General features: G+C 41.8%; 1 protein-coding gene across 1 annotated transcript in view; it reads right to left on the minus strand.

Annotated features, from left to right (window-relative positions):
• Positions 1–27,197, minus strand: part of DHRSX (dehydrogenase/reductase X-linked) — a 222,025-nt gene that overhangs the window by 26,656 nt on the left and 168,172 nt on the right. Inside the window, exons 5-6 of the mRNA XM_039535496.1 lie at positions 26,135–26,342; positions 7,239–7,446 (exon numbers count right to left, since the gene is read on the minus strand). Coding sequence (XP_039391430.1) covers positions 7,239–7,446; positions 26,135–26,342 — 416 coding nt within the window. The remainder of the gene's footprint in view (positions 1–7,238; positions 7,447–26,134; positions 26,343–27,197) is intronic.

Below are 27,197 nucleotides of genomic sequence, written 5' to 3' on the forward strand. Positions count from 1 at the left end.
AGTGCTTGGCTGTAGACAATGGATCTTGTGGTGTGCCCGGGATGGAAGCTGGAGGCATGAAGGTAGGCATAGCGGTTGGTAGGTTTTCGGTATAGGGTGGTGTTAATGTGACCACCACTTATTTGCACCGTGGTGTCTAGGAAGTGGATCTCTCGTGTAGATAGGTCCAGGCTGAGGTTGATGGAGGGGTGGAAGCTGTTGAAATAGTGGTGGAATTTTTCCAGAGTCTCCTTCCCATGGGTCCAGATGATGAAGATGTCATCAATGTAGCGTAGGTAGAGAAGGGGTGTGAGTGGACGGGAGCTGAGGAAGCGTTGTTCCAGGTCGGCCATAAAAATATTGGCATATTGTGGGGCCATGCGGGTGCCCATAGCGGTGCCACTGATCTGGAGATATATATTGTCATTAAATTTGAAATAGTTGTGTGTGAGGATAAAGGCACAGAGCTCAGCAACCAGTTGTGCTGTGGCATCATCAGGGATACTGTTCCTGACAGCTTGTATTCCATCAGTGTGTGGGATGTTTGTGTAGAGAGCCTCTACATCCATGGTGGCTAGGATGGTGTTTTCTGGAAGGTCACCAATGCATTGTAGTTTCCTCAGGAAATCAGTGGTGTCACGGAGATAGCTGGGAGTGCTGGTAACATAGGGTCTGAGTAGAGAGTCCACATATCCAGACATGTTGATTTGTTAGTGTACACTAACACCGGAACAAATCAACATACCCTTAGAACCCCGACCAGGGTTATTCTATCTACTACCCAAGATCCACAGACCCGGAAATCTTGGACGCCCCATCATCTCTGGCATTGGAACTCTCACTGAAGGACTGTCTGGATATGTGGACTCTCTACTCAGACCCTATGTTACCAGCACTCCCAGCTATCTCCGTGACACCACTGATTTCCTGAGGAAACTACAATGCATTGGTGACCTTCCAGAAAACACCATCCTAGCCACCATGGATGTAGAGGCTCTCTACACAAACATCCCACACACTGATGGAATACAAGCTGTCAGGAACAGTATCCCTGATGATGCCACAGCACAACTGGTTGCTGAGCTCTGTGCCTTTATCCTCACACACAACTATTTCAAATTTAATGACAATATATATCTCCAGATCAGTGGCACCACTATGGGCACCCGCATGGCCCCACAATATGCCAATATTTTTATGGCCGACCTGGAACAACGCTTCCTCAGCTCCCGTCCACTCACACCCCTTCTCTACCTACGCTCATTGATGACATCTTCATCATCTGGACCCATGGGAAGGAGACTCTGGAAAAATTCCACCACGATTTCAACAGCTTCCACCCCTCCATCAACCTCAGCCTGGACCTATCTACATGAGAGATCCACTTCCTAGACACCACGGTGCAAATAAGTGGTGGTCACATTAACACCACCCTATACCGAAAACCTACCGACCGCTATGCCTACCTTCATGCCTCCAGCTTCCATCCCGGGCACACCACAAGATCCATTGTCTACAGCCAAGCACTGAGGTACAACCGTATCTGCTCTAACCCCGCAGACAGAGACCAACACCTAGAAAATCTCCACCAAGCATTCTCAAGACTACAGTACCCACACGAGGAAATAAGGAAACAGATCTACAGAGCCAGATGTGTACCCAGAAGCCTCCTACTGCAAGACAAACCCAAGAAAGAAACCAACAGGACTCCACTGGCCATCACATACAGTCCCCAGCTCAAACCCCTCCAACGCATCATCAGGGATCTACAACCCATCTGGACAATGATCCCACACTTTCACAGGCCTTGGGTGGCAGGCCAGTCCTCGCCCACAGACAACCTGCCAACCTGAAGCATATTCTCACCAGCAACTGCACACCGCACCATAGTAACTCTAGCTCAGGAACCAACCCATGCAACAAACCTCGATGCCAACTCTGCCCACATATCTACACCAGCAACACCATCACAGGACCTAACCAGATCAGCCACACCATCCCCGGTTCATTCACCTGCACGTCCACCAATGTAATATATGCCATCATATGCCAGCAATGCCCCTCTGCTATGTACATCGGCCAAACTGGACAGTCTCTAAGGAAAAGGATAAATGGACACAAATCAGACATTAGGAATGGCAATATACAAAAACCTGTAGGAGAACACTTCGACCTCCCTGGCCACACAATAGCAGATTTTAAGGTGGCCATCCTGCAGCAAAAAAACTTTAGGACCAGACTTCAAAGAGAAACTGCTGAGCTCCAGTTCATCTGCAAATTTAACACCATCAGCTCAGGACTAAACAAAGACTGTGAATGGCTTGCCAATTACAGAACCAGTTTCTCCTCCCTTGGTTTTCACACCTCAGCTGCTGGAACAGGGCCTCATCCTCCCTGATTGATCTAACCTAGTTATCTCTAGCCTGCTTCTTGCTTGCTTATATATACACACCTGCCCCTGGAAATTTCCACTGCTTGCATCTGAAGAAGTGGGTATTCACCCACGAAAGCTCATGCTGCAAAACGTCCGTTAGTCTATAAGGTGCCACAGGATTCTTTGCTGCTTCTTTCTGTAAGGAGTTTTTATTATATTAGACTAGGGAATTTCGATTTAGAAAGAACTTTCAAATTCTAAAGGAGAAGAGGCAGTTCTGGAAAGGACAAAATGCATCACCTTCTCTGCTTGAGTTTCAGCCAGTATCCTTCCCAGAAGTTCTTGTGTTTGACCACAGAATTAACTATATTTCAGTTGTGGGTTTGATGAGTGTCCTGTTAACTAGTCAATTATTATTCTATTAATTTGCTATCTTTTACAGTTTGGGGCTGTATTCCTTTAAACTGAAGTCCATTATCATTAAGGATTCCTAAGGGATAACTTCTGATTGAACTCTAGAGAGAGTGCTATCAGTCTTTGTCTACTAGCAAGTCATAAGGGTGAAAATCAATTTACATTTTAAAGAAGGAATACTTGATTTCTCTCACAGAGTTACAGGGGTAATGACCATGTATTGAAACCTCCGGCAGGGAAAACAAAAATCTATAAACTGTAACGGAGATAAGGTATTTAAAGAAGAAATTTTACAGTGGGGACTGGCATCCTTGACAGAAAATATAAGAGTTGCAGATGATCAGCACTTCTCAAGAGCAGCCCCTCAGTCACTACTTGAGAGTGGACATGAGTCTAGCATTTTTTATAAGATTAAAGGAGCTAGTAATACTCACTGATCCATGGTTTTACACTGGGGTGCATCACTGCAGTGTGTTGGAGAGTGATTTTTAATAATGTTAGGGAGATTTTTTCCGAGCTTTATTCAGTAATCAGAAGAAAACATTTCATATGCTGGAAGCAGCTTAAGTTGTCAGTACTTAAAGAAAATTAAATGAACATGCAGTGGCATATTTTTAAACTTGGCTGTTTAAGAGTTAAAATCAGGCACATAAATACCTCTTTTAGGCAGGCCAGGGACTGTAGTTGCAAAGTGCTGAGGATCTCCTGGGAGGTGATGAGTTGAGTGTGACTGGCACCTCACAGGAGATATTTGTCTTTTCAGAAGTTTGAGCTCATAGATGTAAAGGAAATGGATTTAATGCTAGTGAAGATAGTAATACAGTAAGCTGGATGTTTTCTATTTGACCTTCTGGGCCCTTAAATGGAATAAAACAAAATGGCGACAAACAAAATGAGAGACTGTAAGAGGTGACAAAACCATTCCATAGTTCCTTTCTGGGAGCTAGTTGGGCCAGGCGTATATCCATCAGTGTCAGAGGGTGAAGGAATTCCTGTATATGTTTACAAAGTGCTTTGAAATCCTTTAGGATGAAAGGCACACCCCGATATTAATAACAAACCTTCCCATGTTCAATGTGTTGCCATGCAACCCTAAAAATCAGACTCACACTTACCAACTCAGAAATGAAATTCTGGGGGAGGGAAGAAAAAACCCACAAAGAAAGAAATAATATCCACTCTCATTAGGTGTAACTAAGGGAGCCAGTTCTTGCCATCATTACTCATGTACTTTTCTAGGGGAAAATTCACCCCTAAGCAGAGGACTATCACATACCATTTATTTTAAAGACTTAAGTGGCATGTTGGCCTTGTCTTGGCTCTCTGCATGGGTGTACATACAGTCCCATTGCCATGAATTGGACCCTATGCGGAATAAGCAGCAAGTCAATGTGGGACAGAGTGGCAGAATTGGGCCCCACATAAGAAAGCATGTTGTCCAAAATTAAGCAATAAAAAGGAGAAGGTAAAGTAAGGTACAATACAGACAGCTAATGAGGAGGGGAGAGACAAAATTCATAGAGACAGCTTTTATTATTCTGTCCTCCCTCCGCCCCACCTGCTTTAGAGGAAAAGTGCAGCATTGCTACAAACAAACAAAGTACATTCTGACTCAAAAAGCAACCCCTCAGTTGCTGGATTCTCATTTCAGACTCTGTGAGCACAGCACTTTAAAGCAACTCACGATCTCTCCTTCATCCATTGATACAAGACAGCTTTGCTTTTTTTGGTTAAATATACATAGTGTAGGTGTAGCTGTGTTGGTCTCAGGATATTAGAGGGACAAGGTGGGTGAGGTAATATATTTTATTGGACCAATTTCTGTTGGTGAAAGAGAGAAGCGTTTGCGCTTACACAGAGCTCTTCATAAGGTCTGGGAAACTAACTCAGAGTGCACTGCTAAATACAAGGTGGAACAGCTTTTTTTTAGACTGGCATCTCATATAAGGAATAAGAGGGGATGAGGGACTGTAGGAGGCACTACTATTACAGCTGTAAGTACTCGATTCCCTTCTGTGATAAATCCAAACTCACTTTATCTGTGTTTAGTGACATCCTGTTTAGTTTCTAAATATTGTCAGTATAGTACCCAAATGAGTCCCTTGACACAACAATAAAGCTGAGCGGCACTGAGTGCTGATATTTTATTTCCTTTCTGAGAAAGAGAATTTTTGCTGTGACTGTGCATGGAATGCTGAGCTGTACTTAAACACCCTAAAGAAAATTTATGTTAGCAAGTGAGGTAGGAAGGAAACAAACAACGAAACTAGAGTTTGGCACTTTGAAAAGAAATGGCAGACAAGACATGAAATGTAGCAAAATGAGATTCTCTTTCTTTTAGAATGGTGTGTTGCATTCCGTACGAGTGTTCTCCTTACAATTTTTGCTAGCAGTATGCAAGTGAAAAAATAAACAATATATTTAAAAAACACTATAAAGTGTTTCTAAAACATGGTTTTATTTGTTCATATTCTGTTTTTACAGCAGTTCCTTCAGACTCCAGGCTCTTTATTACACATTAAAACTAACACTATTTCCATATTAAAGTTTTAAATTATTTTATTTTGTGGGACTGAGGATCTGTTCCTAGATCATCTAAAGTGGTTCATTTTAATTAGGAAAACAAACTTTTCCATTGGAATCAGGCTTAGTTCACTTAACCCAATCCTACCTGCAAAGCTGTGGAATGAGTCACAAGCAAAAAATTCTCTCTTGACAGCTCTTTTGTTTATATTAGAAAATTGGTACCAGTGTAATTAAACCAATTTAAAATTGATGTACGTACACCAGTGCAAACCCCTAATAAAGATAGGATTTAAGTGACGTTTGAACTGGTTTAAGTGAATCTTCATAAGGGGTTTGCACCAGTGTAACAAGATCGATTTTAAATAAATTTAGTCACACAGCTGCAACTTTTCCAACATAGAGCAGGCCTAGAATACAACATGGAACTGGAAGCATGCATTCAAAACAGAGCCACATCAATTGGAGATTGGGCCACTTTTCACCACTATTTTTCATTTGCTCTGCCTCTCTCCTCCTTCCACTCTCCTGTACATAGCATATGGTTGTTGCATAGTGCCATCCAGTGTGATGGACACATCACATAAGCAAGTAAAACACACACTGCCATTAGAGCTTGCCTCTTGTTCTCAGAATGTGATAGGACGTGGAAGGTGCTTCATGAGAGCATTTTGCATATTTGGGCCTCTGTGTTAGCAAGTGATTCCACAAGCTTACACTAATCTATTTTTTTTCTTTATTTGTACACACTAATTATAATTACACCCAATCCATATTACTCCTGGGGGAATTCTGCACCATTGCACAATGCAGAATTTGCACAGAATTCCATGTTTTCCCTGCAGAATTGGGGCTGCAGAGCTGCTGGCCACCACTTGGGGCTGCTGGACTCTTCAGAGCCCAGCTTGCAGTGAGTGTAGCAACCGAGGATAGAGGCTGCATACTCTGGCTGCCTGGCTTGATCCTCATTCTCCTGGGGACTGGAGAGGGCCTTGGAGACCCAGCTCTGGCAGAGGGTGAGAGATGGGCAGGGCAACACCACACCATGTCCCACGGTGGGATAGTAAAGAAGCTGGGGGGATTAAAAGCTCTGGAGGTGTAAGTGTCTGGGCCAGAGGGGGTGTCCCACGGCTGGGCTCTGGGGTGAAGGGGACGGGGGTGTGGGTGTCTGGGATCTGGGGGTGCCCCACGGCTGGGCTCTAGGGGGACAGAGGTGCAGATGTCTGTGCTTTGGGGGCCCCATGCAGCTCCCTCCAGCAAACGCCAACTGGAACTGGGTGGTCTTAGGGGTTTATTTAACTCTACTCCTGGGGGAATCTTTTTTGTTGTTGTGTGTATTGTTGACATACTTGTTAACTTACCTGAAATTATCAAAATAATTGAAACTGCAGTGATTATATTGTGTTATTTTGACAAATAAAATACACCTCTACCCCGATATAACACGACCCAATATAACATGAATTCGGACATAACGCGGTAAAGCAAGACTCGGGGGACGGGGGGGGAGGTTGCGCACTCCGGCGGATTAAAGCAAGTTTGATATAACGCGGTTTCACCTATAACGCAGTACGATTTTTTAGCTCTCGAGGACAGTGTTATATCGGGGTAGAGGTGTATGCAGAATTTTAAAATATTGTGTGCAGAATTTAAAATGTTTTGGTGCAGAATTCCCCCAGGAGTATCCATACGTGCAACTACAAACAAAGAGATGGTAATGCTTTCTTCTTGATCTCACTCCATGTCTTGTCCTTTTCTCCATCATCTAAATAAGTTCTCTGGGGCAGAGACTGACTCTATGTGGTCTATGCACTTTATCAGCATTGAAACTACCATAATAAAAAAACCAACACATAATGATAATCCTGAAAGTCTCTGTAGTCCTGCACAGATTGCAGTTCTAGCAATGCAAAAACATGACACCAAAATGATTAAAATAATCATGTACCTTGAAAAATAGCCAGGCTGTCATCCACTTCACCACTTTTGTAGCCCAACAGACATGTTTATAGAGCTCGGTGTTCACTACTCCAGGGTCCACTACATTAGCAGTCACATGGCTCCCATCTGCTGTCATGAGATGCTGTAGTTGATAGGTAAACAATACAAGGGCAAGTTTGCTTTGGGCATAGGCTCCATGGGGTGAATAAGAACATCTGCATAGAAAAGAGAGAGACAGTAAAATAACCAGAAGAAAAATGTTGTAGCACAGATATCACATGCATTGCCAGTTTGCTAAATTATGCAGTAGACAGCAACACAGTAAGTAGGCACATGAAAGTCTTATCACTTGAAAGCAGATTGCTTGTTGTAGTTCTGGTGACTATTTCACTAGATTCAATGACTGCTTTAGGGAAAATATCTTAGATAAACATACATGTTATCAGAATCCATGCTGCAAACAATTTGTGGTAGATATTGTTTTCCCTGGAAATGCTGAAATATCAAGCCACAGAAGACTCCAGTCTCATTCCTCCTATTATTATTTATTTATTATTTATACTACTGCCGCACCTATTGGGCCTTGAGCACAGTTGCATTACGTTGCCTCAGATCACAGTCTAGGATTATGACAAGATACAACAGGTGGATAAGCAGGCAAAAGTGTGATGGTTAGCATGATGACAAGCTAATTAAAAGTTACACTACAGAAGTCATAAAACCTTTAACATTGGAAGATAACTGGTTAGAACAACAGTTTAAGTGGAGCCCATTACAAACGTCATATGTAATGCAAACATAAAAATGACAGAATCTATGTCAAAACATTTATGTTAAGAACCCATGTGCCTGTTCTGTGACTCAGATGTTGGAAGTTCTGGTCTTCAAATTCCTCAAAGTCAACCTTCTTAGTTAGTAGTTGCTGATTAGTCATGTTTCACTTCATTTTTTTTAATTCTGTCTGAATGAAGAATGCTACTGTCAAGCAAATTATTAGGTATGTCACTGAAAATACTCCCCCAGATTGGGGTTTCAACATCACTTCCATGAATTCCACTTCCATGACAACTCTGCTTCTGTAATTACTGCAGACCTTTCATTTAATCTCTCTGCGCTTCACAGAGCCAAGGGTAATGCCTAGGAAGATTTTCTGTGTTTTGTTATGCACAAAAGAGTATGTGCTGACTGAATAGTAATGGTTTCTCAGAATTCTGTTTTTTCTTAATTTCCCATGTAATACCTGGCTTTTAATGTTCTGTACACTTGACTAGTCAGGCTTGAGGTGGAAGCATAGGCCTCTAGCAAGCGTTCTCATTTCATGCGGATCTAGAAGTCCACTGAAGCTATCTAACTGTTAGCAGTGCCTGGATGCCGACAATGTGGACAATCAGGTACTTTCAGAAGCAATGGTTACTCTAATAGCCAAGTCCCTTTGTTGTCGGTATTTACCAATTTTTCTCAGAAAAAATCTCCAGCTATTGGAAAAAGCTAGTATTTGGATTTTACAGGTTTCACCTGAATTTTGGCTTTTGCAGGACCTGGGAATTTCTTGAAGACAGACAGGAAGGGAACCAGGTCCCGCCACCCAAGACTACCTGACCACTGCAGTGACGGGCCCTCATGGAGTGGAACAGTACACCCCATGAGTATTGGCCCCCCCTTGCCAGACAGAACACTCTCCTGATCCCAGGGCCGGGGAGAAAAGGGGGTTCTCTCTGACAGGGCTATCAGTACTCACGGGGTGCAGCCTTCTGCTCCCTTCCTGATGCTGCCCCTTCAGCATGGCTCCTGTCTGCTTCCTCTGCCCAGTGGAGGAGTGAGAAGGGCAGGGAGCCAGGCCCCAGCAGCCAAGACCACCCGACTGCTGCAGGAAGCAGAAGGCTTTCTTGACTGTCACATGGTGAGTAACCTTTCCTACCCTCTCCCCCACACCCCTGTCCCCATGCCAGCTACCCTTCATTTTTGTTTTTTTTACAGATTTTTCACCCTTAAAAATAATTTAACAAATACCAATAAATTCCAGGGAAATTTAAGAAAAGAAATAAAAACAGAAAGCAAAGGGCCTTACTTTCATTCCAGCTGCAGGAAGTAAAGAAGGATAACATTAACTCTCCAGTTCATTTTCTTTAATTGTTTCTATATTTGTCCAAAAGAAAAAGTCAAGTAGCAACAAAAACAAAATGACAGTACAACCTTGAGAGATGAGGTGGGTAAGGTAATATCTTTTATTGGACCAACTTCTGTTGGTGAGAGAGACAAGCTTTTGAGGTATACAGAACTCTTCTTTGGGTCTAGGGAATGTACTGAGAGCCTTACAGCTAAATACAAGATGGAACATAAGCAGTTAACACATATTTCAAAGTAAAGTGGCTACTTGAAATGGTCCCTTGAAATATGCGTTCACTATTTATGCTAAACAAGCTGTTCCACCATGTATTTAGCTGTGAGATAGTAATAAAGAAGATGATATAAAGTGTCAGAACATCAGTCAATTGCCTGAGCTGTAACATAATAGATAAAGTAGTTCAACCATTATAAAGATATCAGCTGGCTCTAGGAGTGGACTAGGACTTCTTAATAATGAATAAAAACCACTTTAAGTGTTACTGCATTAGAATAAAAGTGACTGAGTTAGTCAAAGTAGTGCAGTTATAGTTTAGATTTGCTAATGTCTGGTCTAAAATACTCAAAATGTCACCTTATTCTTCACACATATTTTGACATTTTAAACAGTTGCACCAATGTAAAATTGTATTGTAGACCTGCCCTAAGTAACTTTTTTTCTTTCTTTTTTTTTTGGTCTCTTTGAGAGGATCTGAGTACCTCTTCAGGGATGCCTGCCAGGAAAGACTTGTTGTAGCCACTTTAGGTGTAGCGTGCGTGCATGTGTGAGACCAGTTATAACGGATGCATATAAGTCCATAGTACAAGTTACCACTGGGCATCAGTTAACCTATGTTCAAAGCTGATCACTTGATGTCACTCTGGGCATGAAAAGGAATCTAACCTTAACACATTATTTCCACAAGGGAAAGTATAAGCTGCTAAATCAACTCCACAGAGACAAAAAGACTAAGTATACCATTCAGTCATTATGTTAACTTTATAATTTGATTACTGATTGTGCTCATGTGCTTGTCTGAACAATTATTGGTCTTAAATTGTTTTCTGTTTAGTTAACCAATTTTAATTTGTATTATTGTTAACTCCTTGAGTTACTAACTTGATTTACATTGTAACCTCAATCTAATTTTCATAGTGTTTAGAACTTTAGAGAAATATAATAAGTTAGTTACCTAGTAGTTGTTTATAGTCTTGAATAAAAGTAATGAAAACACATTGGATTGGTTTTCTCTAATCAAATGGAAATGAGGTAAAAATAATCTTAATTAAAGGGACTTAAATTAAACATTAATAAAACATTTGACACGGGTCCTGAAAACCTAATTACTACTATTAAGTCCATTATTTCTTGTCTTACTTTTGCTAACTAATGAAATTCCTCTCCCTCCTCATATGTGCTCATGTATCATAATTGTATCCCTTATATTCCAGGGAGTACAATATATATTTAACTCCCTGAATTTAGCCTCCGAGCCTATCAATTTCAGTGTAAACCTTTCACTGCCCTAGTTGCTCTTCTGTGCACTTTCCACTTTCTTTATGTTCTTTCTGTAGTATCTTTTATAAAACTGTGCAAGAAAATTGAATAAATGTTGAGATCCTTCCACCAGAAGGATCTCAAAATACTTTACAGAGCATCGGGCAACACTGACAGATGCTGCTTATTGGGATCATACCTGGGACCTCTGGAGCCTAGTGCATGAGCCTCTGCTCCATGAGCCAAAAGCCAGAGGCCTTTTAGCTAAGGCTGTAGAGCATACTCATTAATCTCTAAATGGTCTCAGTGCCACTAGAGGGGACAAAACACCACACTCAGGAGGTATGTGAGTTACACCTACACAGTGATTATTTCTCCCACCAGTGAAAAGAAATCCTCTCTAGAGGGAATTCTGCGTCAGCTATACTACATAGTAGTGGAAAGAAAGAATAATTTACTCAATTGAAACTACAAGGGAAAGTAAGGTAGACAGAATCAAATTAGTCAAAGACACTAGAATGAACAACTGTTACTCTTATGAAAATGCTTTGGAATCTCCAGTGACCACAACTGATCAGCATTAGATCTGGGTGACAATTTTCTGTTTAAACTGTTTTTCAACAGAAATGTAGTTTTTGACTAAACAATTTTGTCACAAAAAGAATCTGTTTTCCATGGAAATTTTTGACTTTTCACTGAAAAACTATTTTGTTTTGTTTTTTAGATGGAAACCCAATTTTTTCACCAAAAGGTTTGGGGTAATTAATGAAAGATTTGTTTGGTTTGGTCTAAATTTGCAGCGAAATAAAAAATATTTCCAATTAATTATAATCAGGAAGTTGGTTTTACAAATCATCCATATGGGGCTATCTCCAACAGCTGCCTCCTTAGCATCATGGTAAGTCATTGTTTCTCTACAAATCCAGGTTTCCCTCCACACACCCCTCCAGGTGAATGTCCTAATCATAAGGCTATAGAGTCACAGTCACTCACTCTCTCTCTCTTTCTGGCTCAATGAATATTTAATTATTTCATACAAAGTGGAACAACTTCAACAGGAGATGTTAAGAAAGTCCCACCACTACCATCACCTCCTCCTCCAGCTATGTTTTCTGACTCTAGCCCTTAGTTTCCTTTGGTTTTATTAAAAGTACCCGAAGAAAAATGTTTAATTACAGGTTGAATGAAATGTTTTGTTCAACCCAAACCAATTTTTTTTGGAACTACCAGTGAAACGAAAAATCAGTGTTTTGCCCAGTTCTAGTTAGAATAACACATTAAATGTCCTCTCAATGTCATTTCTAAGATCCTGAAGGCTTTCTTCCCCTCTTGCTTAAACAAAAGCCTCAGAGAGGCACATGAGTATAGCAATATTTAATCTCATTGGTGCAGGAAGTTCAGATTTTCTGACCTAACCATTGTATTGTTTTACAGGTCAAACCCCTGATGCCTTCTCCCTCTCCTATCATGCCCCTTCAATTCCCAGTGTGTTTAATTGGCTACAGGGCACAGTGCCCTAAGATCAAACTGCAGTACAGCCAGATAGCTGTGTCCTCTATCAAAACCTGGGGACTGCTGCACAATGTAGGTAACATGCTGGGGTTTTTAATGAAAGACCACATGCACAACTGCAATGCACGCCTTCGGTAGAATCAGTTTATACAGCAAAAGCAGGCATGATCTATTAAAATTACTGAACTTCTTAAATGATTTATGTTTTAACCTTGAATAAATCACTGTTGCTTAGTCAAGAATCTAAGAGACCATTATTAAACACTGACAGTGCTATCAGATTTTTAGATTTTGTCCCCCACAAAGAATGGTATGCAAGAGTTTAAAGTATTCTTGTGTTCACTACTGTGCTACATCGGTGCAGCTGCATTGATGCAGTTACACCGATGTAGCACATCTGGTGAAGACTCACTATGTTGACAGGAGAGCACTCTCCCGTCGATGTAATTACTCCACCTCAATGCGGTGTAGACACTGCTTTAAGTTGATGTAACTTATGTTGTTCAGAGGGTGGGTCTTTCACACCCCTGAGCAACATAAGTTACATTGACTTAAGCAGCAGTGTAGACAAGCCCTAAGACTTTTAAAAGACTTTACAATTTGTTTATTTTTTAACAAAGCTACATAAATGCTTTGCAGAACCTGGGTGCATCTTTTCTGGCTATTTGTTATAAATATTTCATTTCCCTTTTTATGATAAACCAAAGTCAGAGTCCAAAATATTGCTCATTATATTTATGAAAGTTACTTGTCTGTGCTACATCTCTTTATCCTGTACAATCACTTCTTAGAAACTGATGAGTCATTTTCCATTGATGTAAGTAAAGGAAACCACAAACCAAGAAAGGGCAGAATGGGAGGATCTGAGAGAATATGTACATTCCGGCTGAAAAAAAGTCTTAGTAATTGAAAAAACAAACATATAGGAAAGATGTGAACAAACTGGAGATAGTCCAGGGGGAATAAAAATGTTAAAAGGTTCTGAAAACCTGACCTATGAGGAAAGGTTAAAAAAATTAGCATAAGAAAAGGAGACTTATGGGGGAAACCTGATAACGGTCTTCTAATATATCAAGGATTGTTATATAGACTAGACAACAGTGATCAGTTGTTCTCCATGTCCACTGGAGGTAGGATAAGAAGTAATGGACTTAATTTGCAGCAAGGAAGATTTAGGTTAGATATTAGGAAACGCTTTCTATTATAAGGGTAGTTAAGCTCTGGAATAGGCTTCTAAGAGAGGTTCTGGAATCCCCGTCATTGGAGGCTTTTAAAAACAGGTTGGACAAACACCTGTCAGAGGTGGTCAACGTTTACACGGTCCTGCTTCAGGGCAGGGAGCTGGGCTTGATGACCTCTTGAGGTCCCTTCCAGCCCTACATTTCTATTATTCCATGATATACAATAGTGAAATAGAACTAAATCCAAAGGAACTGATACACCAAATTACCTATATTTCATCACAGAGATGTGTACTGTACCTGTCCTGCTACCGACTGCATCTACCACACAAATGGAATTGCACAGTTATCCATTTTGCATGCATGAGCATAATGAGTGCTCAGCCTGCACTTTCTTGTGCAAATGTTATATACACACTTAATATTTTGAAAATGTGGTTGTAGGTGCCTACATTCAGATACCAGAATTTGAAAATATTGATGTTAGTTTGGTTAGAGAAGTCAATGGAGCTACATCAATTTATACCAGCTGAAAACCTAGTCCTGCATTGCCAGGATTTCTTGAACTGCCAGAGGCAGAGTATATTTCTTAAACCAGTCCAGTCAGAGCCCTTGTTCTGACCTGCAGTAGAAAGAAAGGAAGGAATTAAATGATCAAGTCTCAGAGCTTGTCCCACTCTCTGAAATCAGTCACTCCATGTCTTGTGTTGCTCATACACAGATTCATTTATAATATGTGGGAAATGAAGAGTGAATTCCTCTCTCTCTTTTCGTAAACCTGCAGCCTGGAAATAAATGTTAAGGCACCATATTACAAACAGTATTAATAACAAAATAAGTCAGAATGGGCCTTGCCAACATGGAAAGGACACATCATTGTAATATGACCTGGGTCCCCCTTTTAAAGTACCACAGCAAGATACTGAGGGGCTTCCTTCCACTCTCCCACTTCCATAGTCATGGGCTGAAGTCTGAAATCTATGCAACTTGACAACAAAGGCCAGATCCCTCAAAGGGACAGTAGAGTCGTTGCTTTTAGAAAGGTAGTTATGAATGCATACCCTTTCCTTATCTACTTTTGAACAGTAATGAGCAGTTTTTGGAGTAACTACAGGACGTCCATATTCACAGGAAACAAAACCACATCTAGATATTGGCACAAGTCAGTATTTACAAAATACCCATTTTCTACAAAAAACAGATGCTCAGAAATAATTACTTGAACTATTTGTTACCATTTGAAGTAGCCCAATAGGAAACATGAACAGTACTCATTTGTTCAATTCAAAATCCGCACAATCAATAGTATGCTCAGTCATAGCAAGCCCTTTGTAAGGGGCAGCGCACAGCCGCACTGTCCCAGGAGCAGACCAAGACTCTGAGGGTCACAATCTAGTTCCTGGTTTCCCCTTCACCTCAGGGGAAGTAATTTGCTTAATCCTTATGCTTGGTACAGACTACTTCCCCTGGTGTACTGCCAAGGCTCTGCCCACTCCCTGCCCATATGTGTGGAGGGGAGAACAAGGCCTCTGTGGAAGTTCCTTCACACTCCTGCAGTGCTGGTTGTGCACCAGGGAGCAAGGGAGTTCCTAACAGCTGCTTCATCATAGCCAGGATGTAGGGTTACCACCTGGCCGGTATTTGACCAGCCTTGTTGAATTTTTTATGGATTTGCCAATTGCAGAAAAATAATTTAATCGGCCCGTTTCTTGTTACATGGGTCTAAAGATTTGCATTGTTATCACAATATACTGGGATATCTAATGTTAAAAATGTCTGTCAAGCTAAAGATGCTGCAGTGTTTCCACTTCTGTAGTTTAAGCAATAACAGATCAAAGCTGTTGAAAATACAGCAGTCTCCCTGTCCACTACCAAACCTTTGGATTGACAAGAGGAATCGCCCAAGTGTTGAAGTGATCAAAAGTAGCTTTGCATTATATGCAACCTCAGCTATTCCTGTTTGGAATTCTACGACGTTGCCATTAAAAATAAGAAATTGCTGGAAAAGGCAAAATTAAATGGCAAATACAAATTCAAGAAATAGACTCAATGGATTTTCTTTATGTATAAAGTTCCAAAATGTTCATATTCAAGTATATAATTAAAATATAGAATCAAGGCAGTTTGGAAAAAAATAATCTCAGTGAAGATGGATGCAAACAAAGCAGCTTGGGTAAAAATGACAAAGGTGAGACAATGATGGTATCAGTCTTACCTATTTGTGTGTTCTCTCTCTAAATCAGTGATAGGCAACCTGTGGCTTGTGGGCCACATATAGCCCAGCAGGGTAATCCGCTGGCAGGCCACAAGACAGTGTTTACATTGACCATCCACAGGCATGGCCCCCCACAGTTCCCTGTGGCCACGTTCATTGTTCCCGGTCAACAGGAGCTGCAGGAAGCAGAGGCCAACACATCCCTGCAGCCCGTGCCACTTCCCGCAGCTCCTATTGGCTGGGAACAGTGAACCGCAGCCCCTGGGAGCTGCGGGCAGCCATGCCTGCAGATGGTCAATGTAAACACTGTTTCACGGCCACCAGCAGATTACCCTGACGGGCCGTGTGTGGTCCGCGGGCTGCAGGTTGCCCATCACTGCTCTAGGTGCTATAAGTAACTGTTGAAGGGGGGCGTTGCAGAGTTGCCTTGTGGTTGAGGTTGCCACAGACTTGTCTTGTGGGGAGGGGTGCCAGGTTTTTTTTTGCATTTAAAAGATGGTAACTCTATTAGGGTACAAGCTGGGCCAATAATAATAAAAACAATACCTAACCTCTTGTATATGGTCATTTTCTATTTAGTAAAACCATATTAAAATTAACTCACTTCTTGAGTTATTTGTACTGCCTAATACAGATCCTGAACTTAAATATATTATTTCTTTTCTTGTTGGGATCTGGAAGGCAATGGAGATTGGTGATGAACAATATGCTGTTGCCAGTTCAAATCCAGCCAGCTTAATAATGACCAAGAGTTATTTCCAGGGGCGGCTCCAGGCACCAGTGCTGCCAGCCTTCTGTGAGGGGTGTCAGAGAGGCAGCCTTCGGCAGCATGCCTGCGGGAGGTCCACCGGTCCCATGACTTCGGCGGCAGATCACCCACAGAAACGCCACTGAATCCGCGTTAGCAGCGGACTGCCCGCAGGTGTGCTGCCGAAGGCCACCTGACTGTTCTGCTTGGGGCGGCAAAAAACATAGAGCTGCCCCTGGTTATTACCCTTGGATGGTCCATGTGAGCTGCTGAGCATCCTCAGCTCCCATTGTCTTAATCAGGCTGTCTTAGCAGAAAGGTCAAGGCTTGAATGGCATTAAGACTGAATGACTCTCCATCCACAGAGCTATTTCCAAAAAAAGCACTGAGGACCATTGGCAGGACTGAGAGGAAACACTTGCATTATCACTATCAATAAAAACTTCAGTCTCTAAGACTAGCAGTTAAAAAAAACAAGATAATTTTCTTTTTAATTATCTCCGCTTTTTCAAAGTTTGTTTTTATATACCCTGGGTAAGAATACAGCTGAGGACTCACAGAGGTACACAGCCACCAAACCCATTAAGTTAATTTAGTAACAGAATAAGATAATGGCCAGGGGAGAAAATGATTTACTAAAAACACTCAAGAAATCTCATGAAAACCCCACCTCCTCTTAGGACACAGATGGCTGAAGTAGGGAATACAGCGGAAACAGGTACAGACACAACTCAAATGCCTGAGATTTTTGGACCTCAAGCTTGATCCACTTCCCAGATGCAATGCCTTTATGAAGGCCTTAGTTATATAAAGCTGCAGGTCACCAGAGGCCCCCCATCCAGCTGTCAAAAAAGATGTGGGATTAATAAAAGTATGGAAAATGGAAAATAGCTTGTGCAGAGGGGATTTTTATTTAACAAGTCTAAAATGGCAAAGTTCAGCAGACAGTAAAAGCAAAAAATAAAATGTTTCCCTTTCCGTCTTACTCAGAATGATATTTGATTTGAGGCTTGTTTAGTGCAGTCTTTTCTGTCAAATAAATTTGGCTTGACTTTAAACTATTTGTGGCACACTAACATTCTCTTCAAACTGTATAGAGCCAATAATCCAGCCTCACCAACATCTTAAAAATGTCATTTATGATTCATATATCTGTCTTGAGAGCCTGGGCCATGCAGTGCAGCTCAAGTGGTCTATAACCAGCATTTCAAGAACCGCTACCACAGGAGACAGGGGGAAAGAAGTATTGTTGTCACCTTCCTCCCATCCAGTAGGTTTTAAATTTCCAAAATACTTTGTCACACTGAATCACAGTAAGCTGATCCCTGCATGATTTGTGATGAAAAACCAATTATTTCCAAAAACAGCGGCAAGGTGGAAAGTGGAGATAGAATGTGCAATTACACATGAGCATTTCAATCAAAGCCAGGACCAACAAGGTATGTATGAAGTAGGCAGAGTAACTCCTCAAAGCTTATAAATGCTTCCAAACAATATTTTAAAAGTTTCTTGGCCAAATCTTGAAAATCAATATATAGCACAAGTACCTGGGCAGTGAAACATGATGCTCTACAAGTGCTGGGGAGAACAGACCCTTCTCTCAGGCCATGTAGCCACTCCATGGCCGCCACTGCTGCAAATTTTTGCAGCTTCAGTAGCCTACATTGCTCTTAAGCTCATTTTCATGTAAGACAATGGCTGATCAGGCAACTTAGTGATGGATCCACTGGTCTGGGCCTTCCTCCTCCCTTGTTACCAAACCTCTCTATATTAGAGCTCTCAAGGAAACCACATGGAATCTCTGTGTCCTACTTCCAACATGGTGTCTCCAAATCCCACCTCCTTCACCCTCAATGTACAAATGCACCTTTTCTATTGTGCTTGGGGAATCTCACTATCTGGACGCAGGGTGGGTGGGCAGGATGATTTGTTCCTTTATGGGGAAAAACATTTGAGTAGACAACACACAGTCAACCTGTGGAACTCCTTGCCAGAGGATGTTGTGAAGGCCAAGACTATAAGAGGGTTCAAAAAGGAACTAGATAAATTCATGGAGGATAGGTCCATCAATGGCTATTAGCCAGGATGAGTAGTGATGGTGTTCCTAGCCTCCGTCTGCCAGAAGCTGGGAATGAGCGACAGGAGATGGATTACTTGATGATTACCTGTTCTATTCTGTTCATTCCCTCTGGGGCACCTGGCATTGGCCACTGTTGGAAGACAGGATACTGGGCTAGATGGACCTTCGGTCTGACCCAGTGTAGCCGCTCTTATGTTCTTATATAATACAGCTGGTCAAAAATGGGGCTTTTATCTGTGGAAAATTTTAATTTTCAGTGGTAATTTGAAAACTACAAATTTTCAGCTGAAAACCAAAATAGATCATCCAAACATCAAAATATTTTGAGTTGGAAATGCTGCTGTAGTGCCTCATGGGAACTGTAGTTCCAGTGCCTCAAGCTCCCATTCTCCCCCGTAGGCTGGGCTCCCTGGTTGGATTATATCTCCCATGATGCACAAAAGTCAACCTTCTCAGAGAACTGTGATGGTGCATTATGGGAGATGTAGTCCGGCCAGGGAGCCCATCCCATGAAGGAGAATAGGGACATGAAGCAACCAAACTACAATTCACAGGAGGCATTGTGGCAGCGTTTCCAAATAAAAATATTACAGTTTTCAGCTAAAATCGCTCATTTTTCTGGCATTTGGGTTTTCAATTAAAATTTGAATTTTTTTTGTTGAAAACAGATGCCTTTTACAAAAAATATTTATTTAGTAAAAAACACAAGAGGCTTGGCAGAGAAATGTTTCTACCAGTCTTATGTGAGCAATTAAAAATACACACTAGTCCCAGTTATTCTCGGAGATATAACCTTAGGTGCCATTGCTGGTTTAATTTAAAACTTCACAGGCAGATAGTTTGGATAAAATAAAGAAATTAGTCCCGTCTTCCCCCCTATACCTTCACCAAATCTTCTCCAGTATTTTTTAACTGAACTAAAACCAAACTATTTTAAGATATGAATAAATTGGCACAGTGTGAGTGGTGTCAGGGGCTAGACATCCCAAGTATGACCCCATCTGAGGCAGATACTTGGGCAGCTGACTCACTCCACCATTCGCATCATCACAGCTACACTATTTTTAGTGTGCTAACTTGATCAGAACTAGTGTGGGTATGCCTCCTCAAGCTGGGAATTACATCTCCAGCTCCGAGTGTAGATGTACATTGAAACATTTTGATTGACCCAATTTAATGGTTTTGCTCATATTATCGGCCTGCGTTTCTTTCTTTCGAACAATTTTTCATCCCACTTGGGATGGGGAAAAATTAAAAATCTCAACAATTCTCGTGGGGCAAGAAAATTGTTTCCCACCCACCTCCAGGCACAACTTTGTTTTCTGACATGCAGAGAATACATTCATGAAGTACACTACTCTTTAAAGAGGTATTACTCAAAATGTGGATGATGGAGTATGATTCGCCTTAGGGATCCCTATGTTGGCTCACATGAGATCTGTTGAAAATGGACTGGATCTGAAAGACCACATACACGTTTGATGTTCTTCAGTATGTTCTTCAGCAAAAGGATTGTGAGAACAGTCATTGCTCTTGTGAGTTTACCTTTCCAAAAAACCACATGAAACAAGCTATCTTTAACCAGGGAGGAGTATAAAAGTATTGCTCAGGCATGCAGGAGTGAAATTAGGAAGGCCAAATCACACTTGGAGTTGCAGCTAGCTGGAGATGTTAGGAGTAACAAGGAGGGTTTCTTCAGGTATGTTAGCAACAAGAAGAAAGTCAAGGCAAGTGTGGGCCCCTTGCTGAATGAGGGAGGGAACCTAGTGACAGAGGATGTGGAGAAAGCTAGTGTACTCAATGCTTTTTTTGCCTCTCTCTTCACAGACAAGGTCAGCTCCCAGACAGCTGCACTCTGCAGCACGGTATGGGGAGGAGGTGACCAGCTCTCTGTGGAGAAAGAAGTAGTTCGGGACTATTTAGAAAAGCTGGACGAGCACAAGTCCATGGGGCTGGATGCGCTGCATCCGAGGGTGCTAAAGGAGTTGGCCGATGAGATTGCAGAGCCATTGGCCATTATCTTTGAAAAATCATGGCGATCGGGGGAAGTCCCGGATGACTGGAAAAAAGCTAATGTAGTGCCCATCTTTAAAAAAGGGAAGAAGGAAGATCCAGGGAACTACAGGCCAGTCAGTCTCACCTCAGTCCCTGGAAAAATCATGGAACAGGTCCTCAAGGAATCAATTCTGAGCCACTTAAAGGAGGGGAAAGTGATCAGGAACAGTCAGCATGGATTCACCAAGGGCAAGTCATGCCTGACTAACCTAATTGCCTTCTATGATGAGATAACCGGCTCTGTGAATGAGGGGAAAGCAGTGGATGTGCTATTTCTGGACTTTAGCAAAGCTTTTGATACAGCCTCCCACAGTATTCTTGCCAGCAAGTTAAAGAAGTATGGGTTGGATGAATGGACGGTAAGGTGGATAGAAAACTGGCTAGATGGTCGGGCTCAACGGGTAGTGATCAATGGTTCCATGTCTAGTTGGCAGCCGGTATCAAGTGGAGTGCCCCAAGGATCGGTGCTGGGGCCGGTTTTGTTCAATATCTTCATTAATGATCTGGAGGATGGTGTGGACTGCACCCTTAGCAAGTTTGCAGATGACACTAAAGTGGGAGGAGTGGTTGATATGCTGGAGGGTAGGGATAGGATACAGAGGGACCTAGACAAATTAGAGGATTGGGCCAAAAGAAATATGATGAGATTCAACAAGGACAAGTGCAGAGTCCTGCACTTAGGACGGAAGAATCCCATGCACTGCTACAGGCTAGGGACCGAATGGCTGGGCAGCAGTTCTGCAGAAAAGGACCTAGGGGTTACGGTGGATGAAAAGCTGAATATGAGTCAACAGTGTGCCCTTGTTGCCAAGAAGGCTAACGGCATTTTGGGTTGTATAAGTAGGGGCATTTCCAGCAGATCGAGGGATGTGATCATTCCCCTCTACTCAGCACTGGTGAGGCCTCATTTGGAGTACTGTGTCCAGTTTTGGGCCCCACACTACAAGAAGGATGTGGATAAATTGGAGAGAGTCCAGCGGAGGGCAACAAAAATGATTAGGGAGCTGGAGCACATGACTTATGAGGAGAGGCTGAGGGAACTGAGATTGTTTAGCCTGCAGAAGAGAAGAATGAGGGGGGATTTGATAGCTGCTTTCAACTACCTGAAAGGGGGTTCCAAAGAGGATGGATCTAGACTGTTCTCAGTGGTAGAAGATGACAGAACAAGGAGTAATGGTCTCAAGTTGCAGAGGGGGAGGTTTAGGTTGGACATTAGGAAAAACTTTTTCACTAGGAGGGTGGTGAAGCACTGGAATGGGTTACCTAAGGAGGTGGTGGAATCTCCTTCCTTAGAGGTTTTTAAGGTCAGGCTTGACAAAGCCCTGGCTGGGATGATTTAGTTGGGTTTGGTCCTGCTTTGAGCAGGGGGTTGGACTAGATGACCTCCTGAGGTCCCTTCCAACCCTGAGATTCTATGATTCTATGATCCTTTGTCAATGTGGAACAAGCTGTGTCTTGTCATAGTGTACCCAGACAGCGTGCCCAGTTAGCGGGAAATAAACATTCAGAAGAGAGGAATCGGGTTGGGGGGGAGGGTGGAAGGGCAAGAGGATGAGAAGCAAACAGAGAGAGAGGAGGTGAAAATGGAGAAGAGAGTGGAAAGGAGAAGCAGAACAAGCAGACAGGGAAAACAAAGGCAAGGATGAAAATAGAGAGGCAGAAGCTAAAAGACCAAGAAGATAGAGAAATAAATATACAAATGAACAAGAGAAAAGAAGATGAAAATGTAAAATTAGAAATCAAGTAAACAGATTAAAGAGAGAGAAAAGAAAGGAGGAAAAAGGAATGTAATACAACAAAGAAATCAAAAGAAAAAAGATGCAAATTAATAGATACTGTATATGGGAAAGGAACAGGAGAAAAACATGGAGAAGTCAGAGCACTAGAAGCGCAAACATCAGGAAGAGAAACATAACAAGGGCCACTGTATATATTTTCTGTAACTTTATACACAGGAAAGAGACTGTTTTAAAATCATTTCTCCTCCTGGTGTTTTGTGTCCAGTGTACTCGATGTGGTTTGTGACTTCAAACCAGATTTTTGGGCAGTTGGAGCTAGAGAACAGAGGTATAGGGCAGATAAAATAGAGTATATCCAACTAGCATGGCCCCTGCACCAGAATGACATGCAAATCTGTGAAGTGTTCCATTTTAAAAAAAGGAAGAAACAGAAGGAAAATTCAACAAGGAGTCCACAGAGTATGGAAAAGGTGACAGAGGAAGTCTGGTGGAGTAGAGAATTTAACACAGGTCAGCTCCCTGGCTATTTCCCTACCTGGTATTTGTGCACCAAAGTAGTGATGTCCTTCAACCTTTCTCTCTCTGGAGTCTCAAATGGAGGGATGGGTCTCTTCTCTGGTGTTATTAATGGGTCACCAGGTTGGGCATCACCAATTTAAAATCCCGGAGATGTCTTCAGATGGATGAGTGCATAATAAACAGTTATCTCTGCTTCTATCGACATTTCTACCAGACTGTCTCAGAGACAGCACACAGAATAGATCATCTCCCTTTGAGTAAATTGCTAACTCTCCTGATAATATGGGGTATGTTCAGCCAATCAGAAAAGCAGAACCAATATCATATGACCAATCAGAACCAACTAAAGGCAGCTCAAAATTACCAAAAGGTATGTGTCTCACAGATTTCTCAGTCATCTTAACTGCAAAAACAAGGAGCGATTTTGGCACGGTCTTTTGGAAAATGTGGCAGTTCAGCAGAACAAGAGGACAGAGAAACACAGTGCCATAAAACGAACTTGCTTCCCTGGGGCATATACATACATACACATACATAGACTAAAAAACCCACAAACAAAGCATTTGCATCTTTAAAAACACCATGGGGACTCACTCCTCATCAGGTTAAGGACAAGACAGTGGTCCTAAGTAGTGTGCTGTGGAGCTTTAAGAGTCCTGTGATGTGAAATCTCTCAAGAGCCATGAATGTTACTGCAACATGTAGGCAGGAAAGGGTGAGGTAAAGGTGGTATGACTACTCTATGCATTTAGGTCATTATATTACATTAGAAAAGTAGCCATAATCTGTGACGTTAGTATTTTAAAAAAAATTTCAAAGAAAGAAATAGGGGGACATCATTAGGAATTAGCACAATGAACGATACTGTAATGATTATTCTGGGATTTATTTATTATAGCTGTGAAAGTTGTTATATCCTACTCTGAATCAATGCATTTCAAGTCATGTAGTATAGTCAATTTCTGTGTATTTATGATATTTCTCCATGCCTGCATAGGGCCAGGTTATTGAACTCCCTTACATTAGTGAGCAGTTTCTCTCTCTCTCTCTCTCTCTCTCTCTCTCATACACAACTAAGTTCACTGATTTGAGTGGGGCAATTTGTGTGAGTAACTATTCATCTGGCACTTGGAAAATAAGTGGAGATCCTCTCCTATCTGGGGAGAAGGTTGTCTTTTCACAGATGTAGGTCTGGAGTTCAAATTGCAATTCACTTCTTGAAATCATTGGTGGGCATATATATATATATATATATATATATATATATATATATATATATATATATATATATAGTAGGTCAGAATTCTCTATTCAGGCAGAACTCCCACTGCGATAGAAATGCACACAAGTGGTCAGATTATGTCCTCATTTACAACCATGCAACACCAAGACTGCATACTAAAACTCACTGGCACTTTTGCTGCAAGATTTCTCCTATACACATTAAGCCACAGCTTTTCTAAATTAAACATTTATGTTTATATCTCCCTGAAAAAAAAGAGTTAATAACAATGAGCTACTGGTAAAATACATCCTAAACTAAAGAGGCAATGTGCAAGGTTTCTTTGTAATAAAGGAAGCTGTTGTTATCTAGAGACATAGTAGAGCTGCATTAAATGGCGTCATCCAGATCATAGACAATGAATTACAATTGCTCTGCAGAGATTATGCAATATACTTGTGATGAAATGGATACCCTAGAATAAAATCAGAAATCAGATAGGAAGTCTTGACAAGTTTAATGCGGCTTAAGGTTTCATTCTAAAATGAAAACTCAGACCAGGTGCCTCAAGGGCCACAGGGACTGAAGGATGACTTGGTGGAAATTATGTGAAATGCTTGGTTTCATACTGAAACTAGTTGAAACTCTATGACTTTGACTGCAAGGATAAAGCATTTGAATTAGTTAGTAAATCGTGCTTGGAAACACAGTTCTCTCTCTCTCAAAGTTAATTAAACAATTTTAGGCAGTTACTTATGATACAAGCAGCCCTGTTTCACTTAGCATAAAGATTTGTATTTTCTTGCACAAAAGAGAAAACAGAGAGTCACATTGTCGACTATTTGGAAAAATGCTGCTATGCAGCACCTTTGCCCAGCTTAAAAAAGGGCATTAATATACTTTTGGATTCTGTTAACCCCTTAATCAGTCAACATTTTTTGAAAGTTCAGAAGACATGGGGGTGACAAAGCTAGGAGGCAGGCAAAGGGGCATAGCCGGTATGTTGGGGTGTGGGTAGATGGTTGCAGTCAGTAACAGGGGCTGATCAGTAAGGCTGCAAGCAGAACAGGGAAAGCTGGCACAGTGTGTGGAGTGGGAGTACTGTGTAGCTGGAGGACAATGGAGAGAGAGCAGGAGCAGCTGGGCAGCAGCTGTAGGTGTACACTTAGGGAAAAGGCAAATAAGCAGGGTGGACAAAAGACTTAGTAGGGATATAGTACGCTAGCTGTGGTGGAAAGCAGGAGAAGCAGGCAGGGGGCTGGGTTATGGTACCTGAGCAGGAGGAATGCCATCTGCAACATGATGCAGTGGCAGCCAGCTAGCAGGGTTTCTGAGGAGAAGCTTATACAGTGTGCTTCTGGCTAGTTAGAGAAGACTTGTGTGCCAGCCAGTGGAGCTGCCAAGGAAGAAGAGGCAGACAGTGTGTGGGTGGAGGAGAAGCTAAAAGCCAGCCAGCCAGGCAGGAGTGGCTGGCTTTGGCAGATCACAAAGTTTCAGTAGTCCAGAAGCACTGAAACCCTTTAAGCTAAGAATGGCTCTGGCATACCACAACAGTGGTGCGTTACACTGGAGGGGAATTACGATGGGGCTCTGTGCCGGCATCTGCCTGTGGATCTGGTTGCAGGACAATTACCTGAATCCAGAATCCATTAGTATTTATCTATGCCATTTTACAACGCCCCAGTTACATAGAATCCTGTATGCCCTGGTTATGGAGTCAGTCTAATGGTTTTTATACAACATTCATCACAATTATATAACAACTGAAATGGGCCCAAAGATTTTCAAGGCCTAATGTAAAACAGGCTTAATTTATAAATGTGTTTATATGCTATTTTTATTTCCTGTCCATGACTGGAAGGGTTGCACATGCCAAAAACTATCACAGCATTATGAAAGTTAATGGTATCAGCAATTATTTGAGCCTCTGGTTAACGAAAATCACAGTTGACATTAAATGACAATTCACACTGACTCTAATCTATGCAGTCTTATGGCAGGCCAGTGCAAACAGAAAAAAGATATTTGTACCTGCTTTGTAAATCATTAAGGTGCAATCTCCCTACATAATGCGTGGCTGATGAGACAGTGATGACTCTAGCATTGCGACTGTGAGTTCCTGATTGTTTCAATGTTTCCAAGAGAAGGTTAGTCAACAGGAAATGTCCCAAGTAGTTCAAGCCAAAGTGCTCCTCAAATCCATCCTCTGTTTTCCTTTCAGGGACCAGCATCACCCCCGCTAAGGAAGAAAGTGCAGAAAAAGTGTGATAACTTCAGAGACTGAATGAGAATTCCTGACACAAAAGCAACACAAGACTCCTGCTACACATCTTAAACACAACTTTCAGCATGCGGGATAATTGGTGATTGCAATTGTGAACTGTAAAACTGACAGTGATTGACTCCCCTGGAGAAAAATGACAAACTCCAGACCTCAGTTTATCGATCTAGAAAATGGATAGAATCATCCCTCCCTTCCTCCGGCATTGTAAGGATTAATTAGTTAATTTTTGTAAGCTGTTTTGAAAATGATGGGGTCAATTTAACCTTTGGGTTTGCACCAGCTCTCAACACTGTGGGCCCCTGGCAGTGGTAAGTCCATCTGGAGTGGGAATGCAGAAATGCAAACTGCTCCCTGCCACCCTACCAGTGGGCAGGACCAGGCTAATCAGCAGATGTGCTCTTCCAGGCAACTTTTCTATTGAATCCTGGCTGGAGTTTTAAAAGCTCCCCTCCCCTAGGGGCAAACCCCCATCCCAACAGCTGTCTCCATGGGGGGGTGGGGAAAGCTGTAGCAGAAATAAATCTACCCTGATAAGTATTAACAAAACAGTGTATACACACAAAGAGAGAGTTTTATTAGGACTCATTAGGGAAATATATACTGTGTATATCTATATACACAGTATTTTCAAACTTGGATGCTTAAAGTTGGGCTCCTAAATCCATAGTTAGGCCCCTATATAAAAGTGGTCTAATTTTCAAGCAGCTGCAGCTCTTATTAACTTCTCTGGAAGCAGGTTGTTCAACACCTTGGAAAAATCAGCCTAAAGCTTCTATTTAAGTGCCTAATTATGGATTTAGGAGCATAACT

Source organism: Mauremys reevesii, linkage group 1, assembly GCF_016161935.1.
Source record: "Mauremys reevesii isolate NIE-2019 linkage group 1, ASM1616193v1, whole genome shotgun sequence".
Lineage (NCBI taxonomy): Eukaryota > Metazoa > Chordata > Testudines > Geoemydidae > Mauremys > Mauremys reevesii.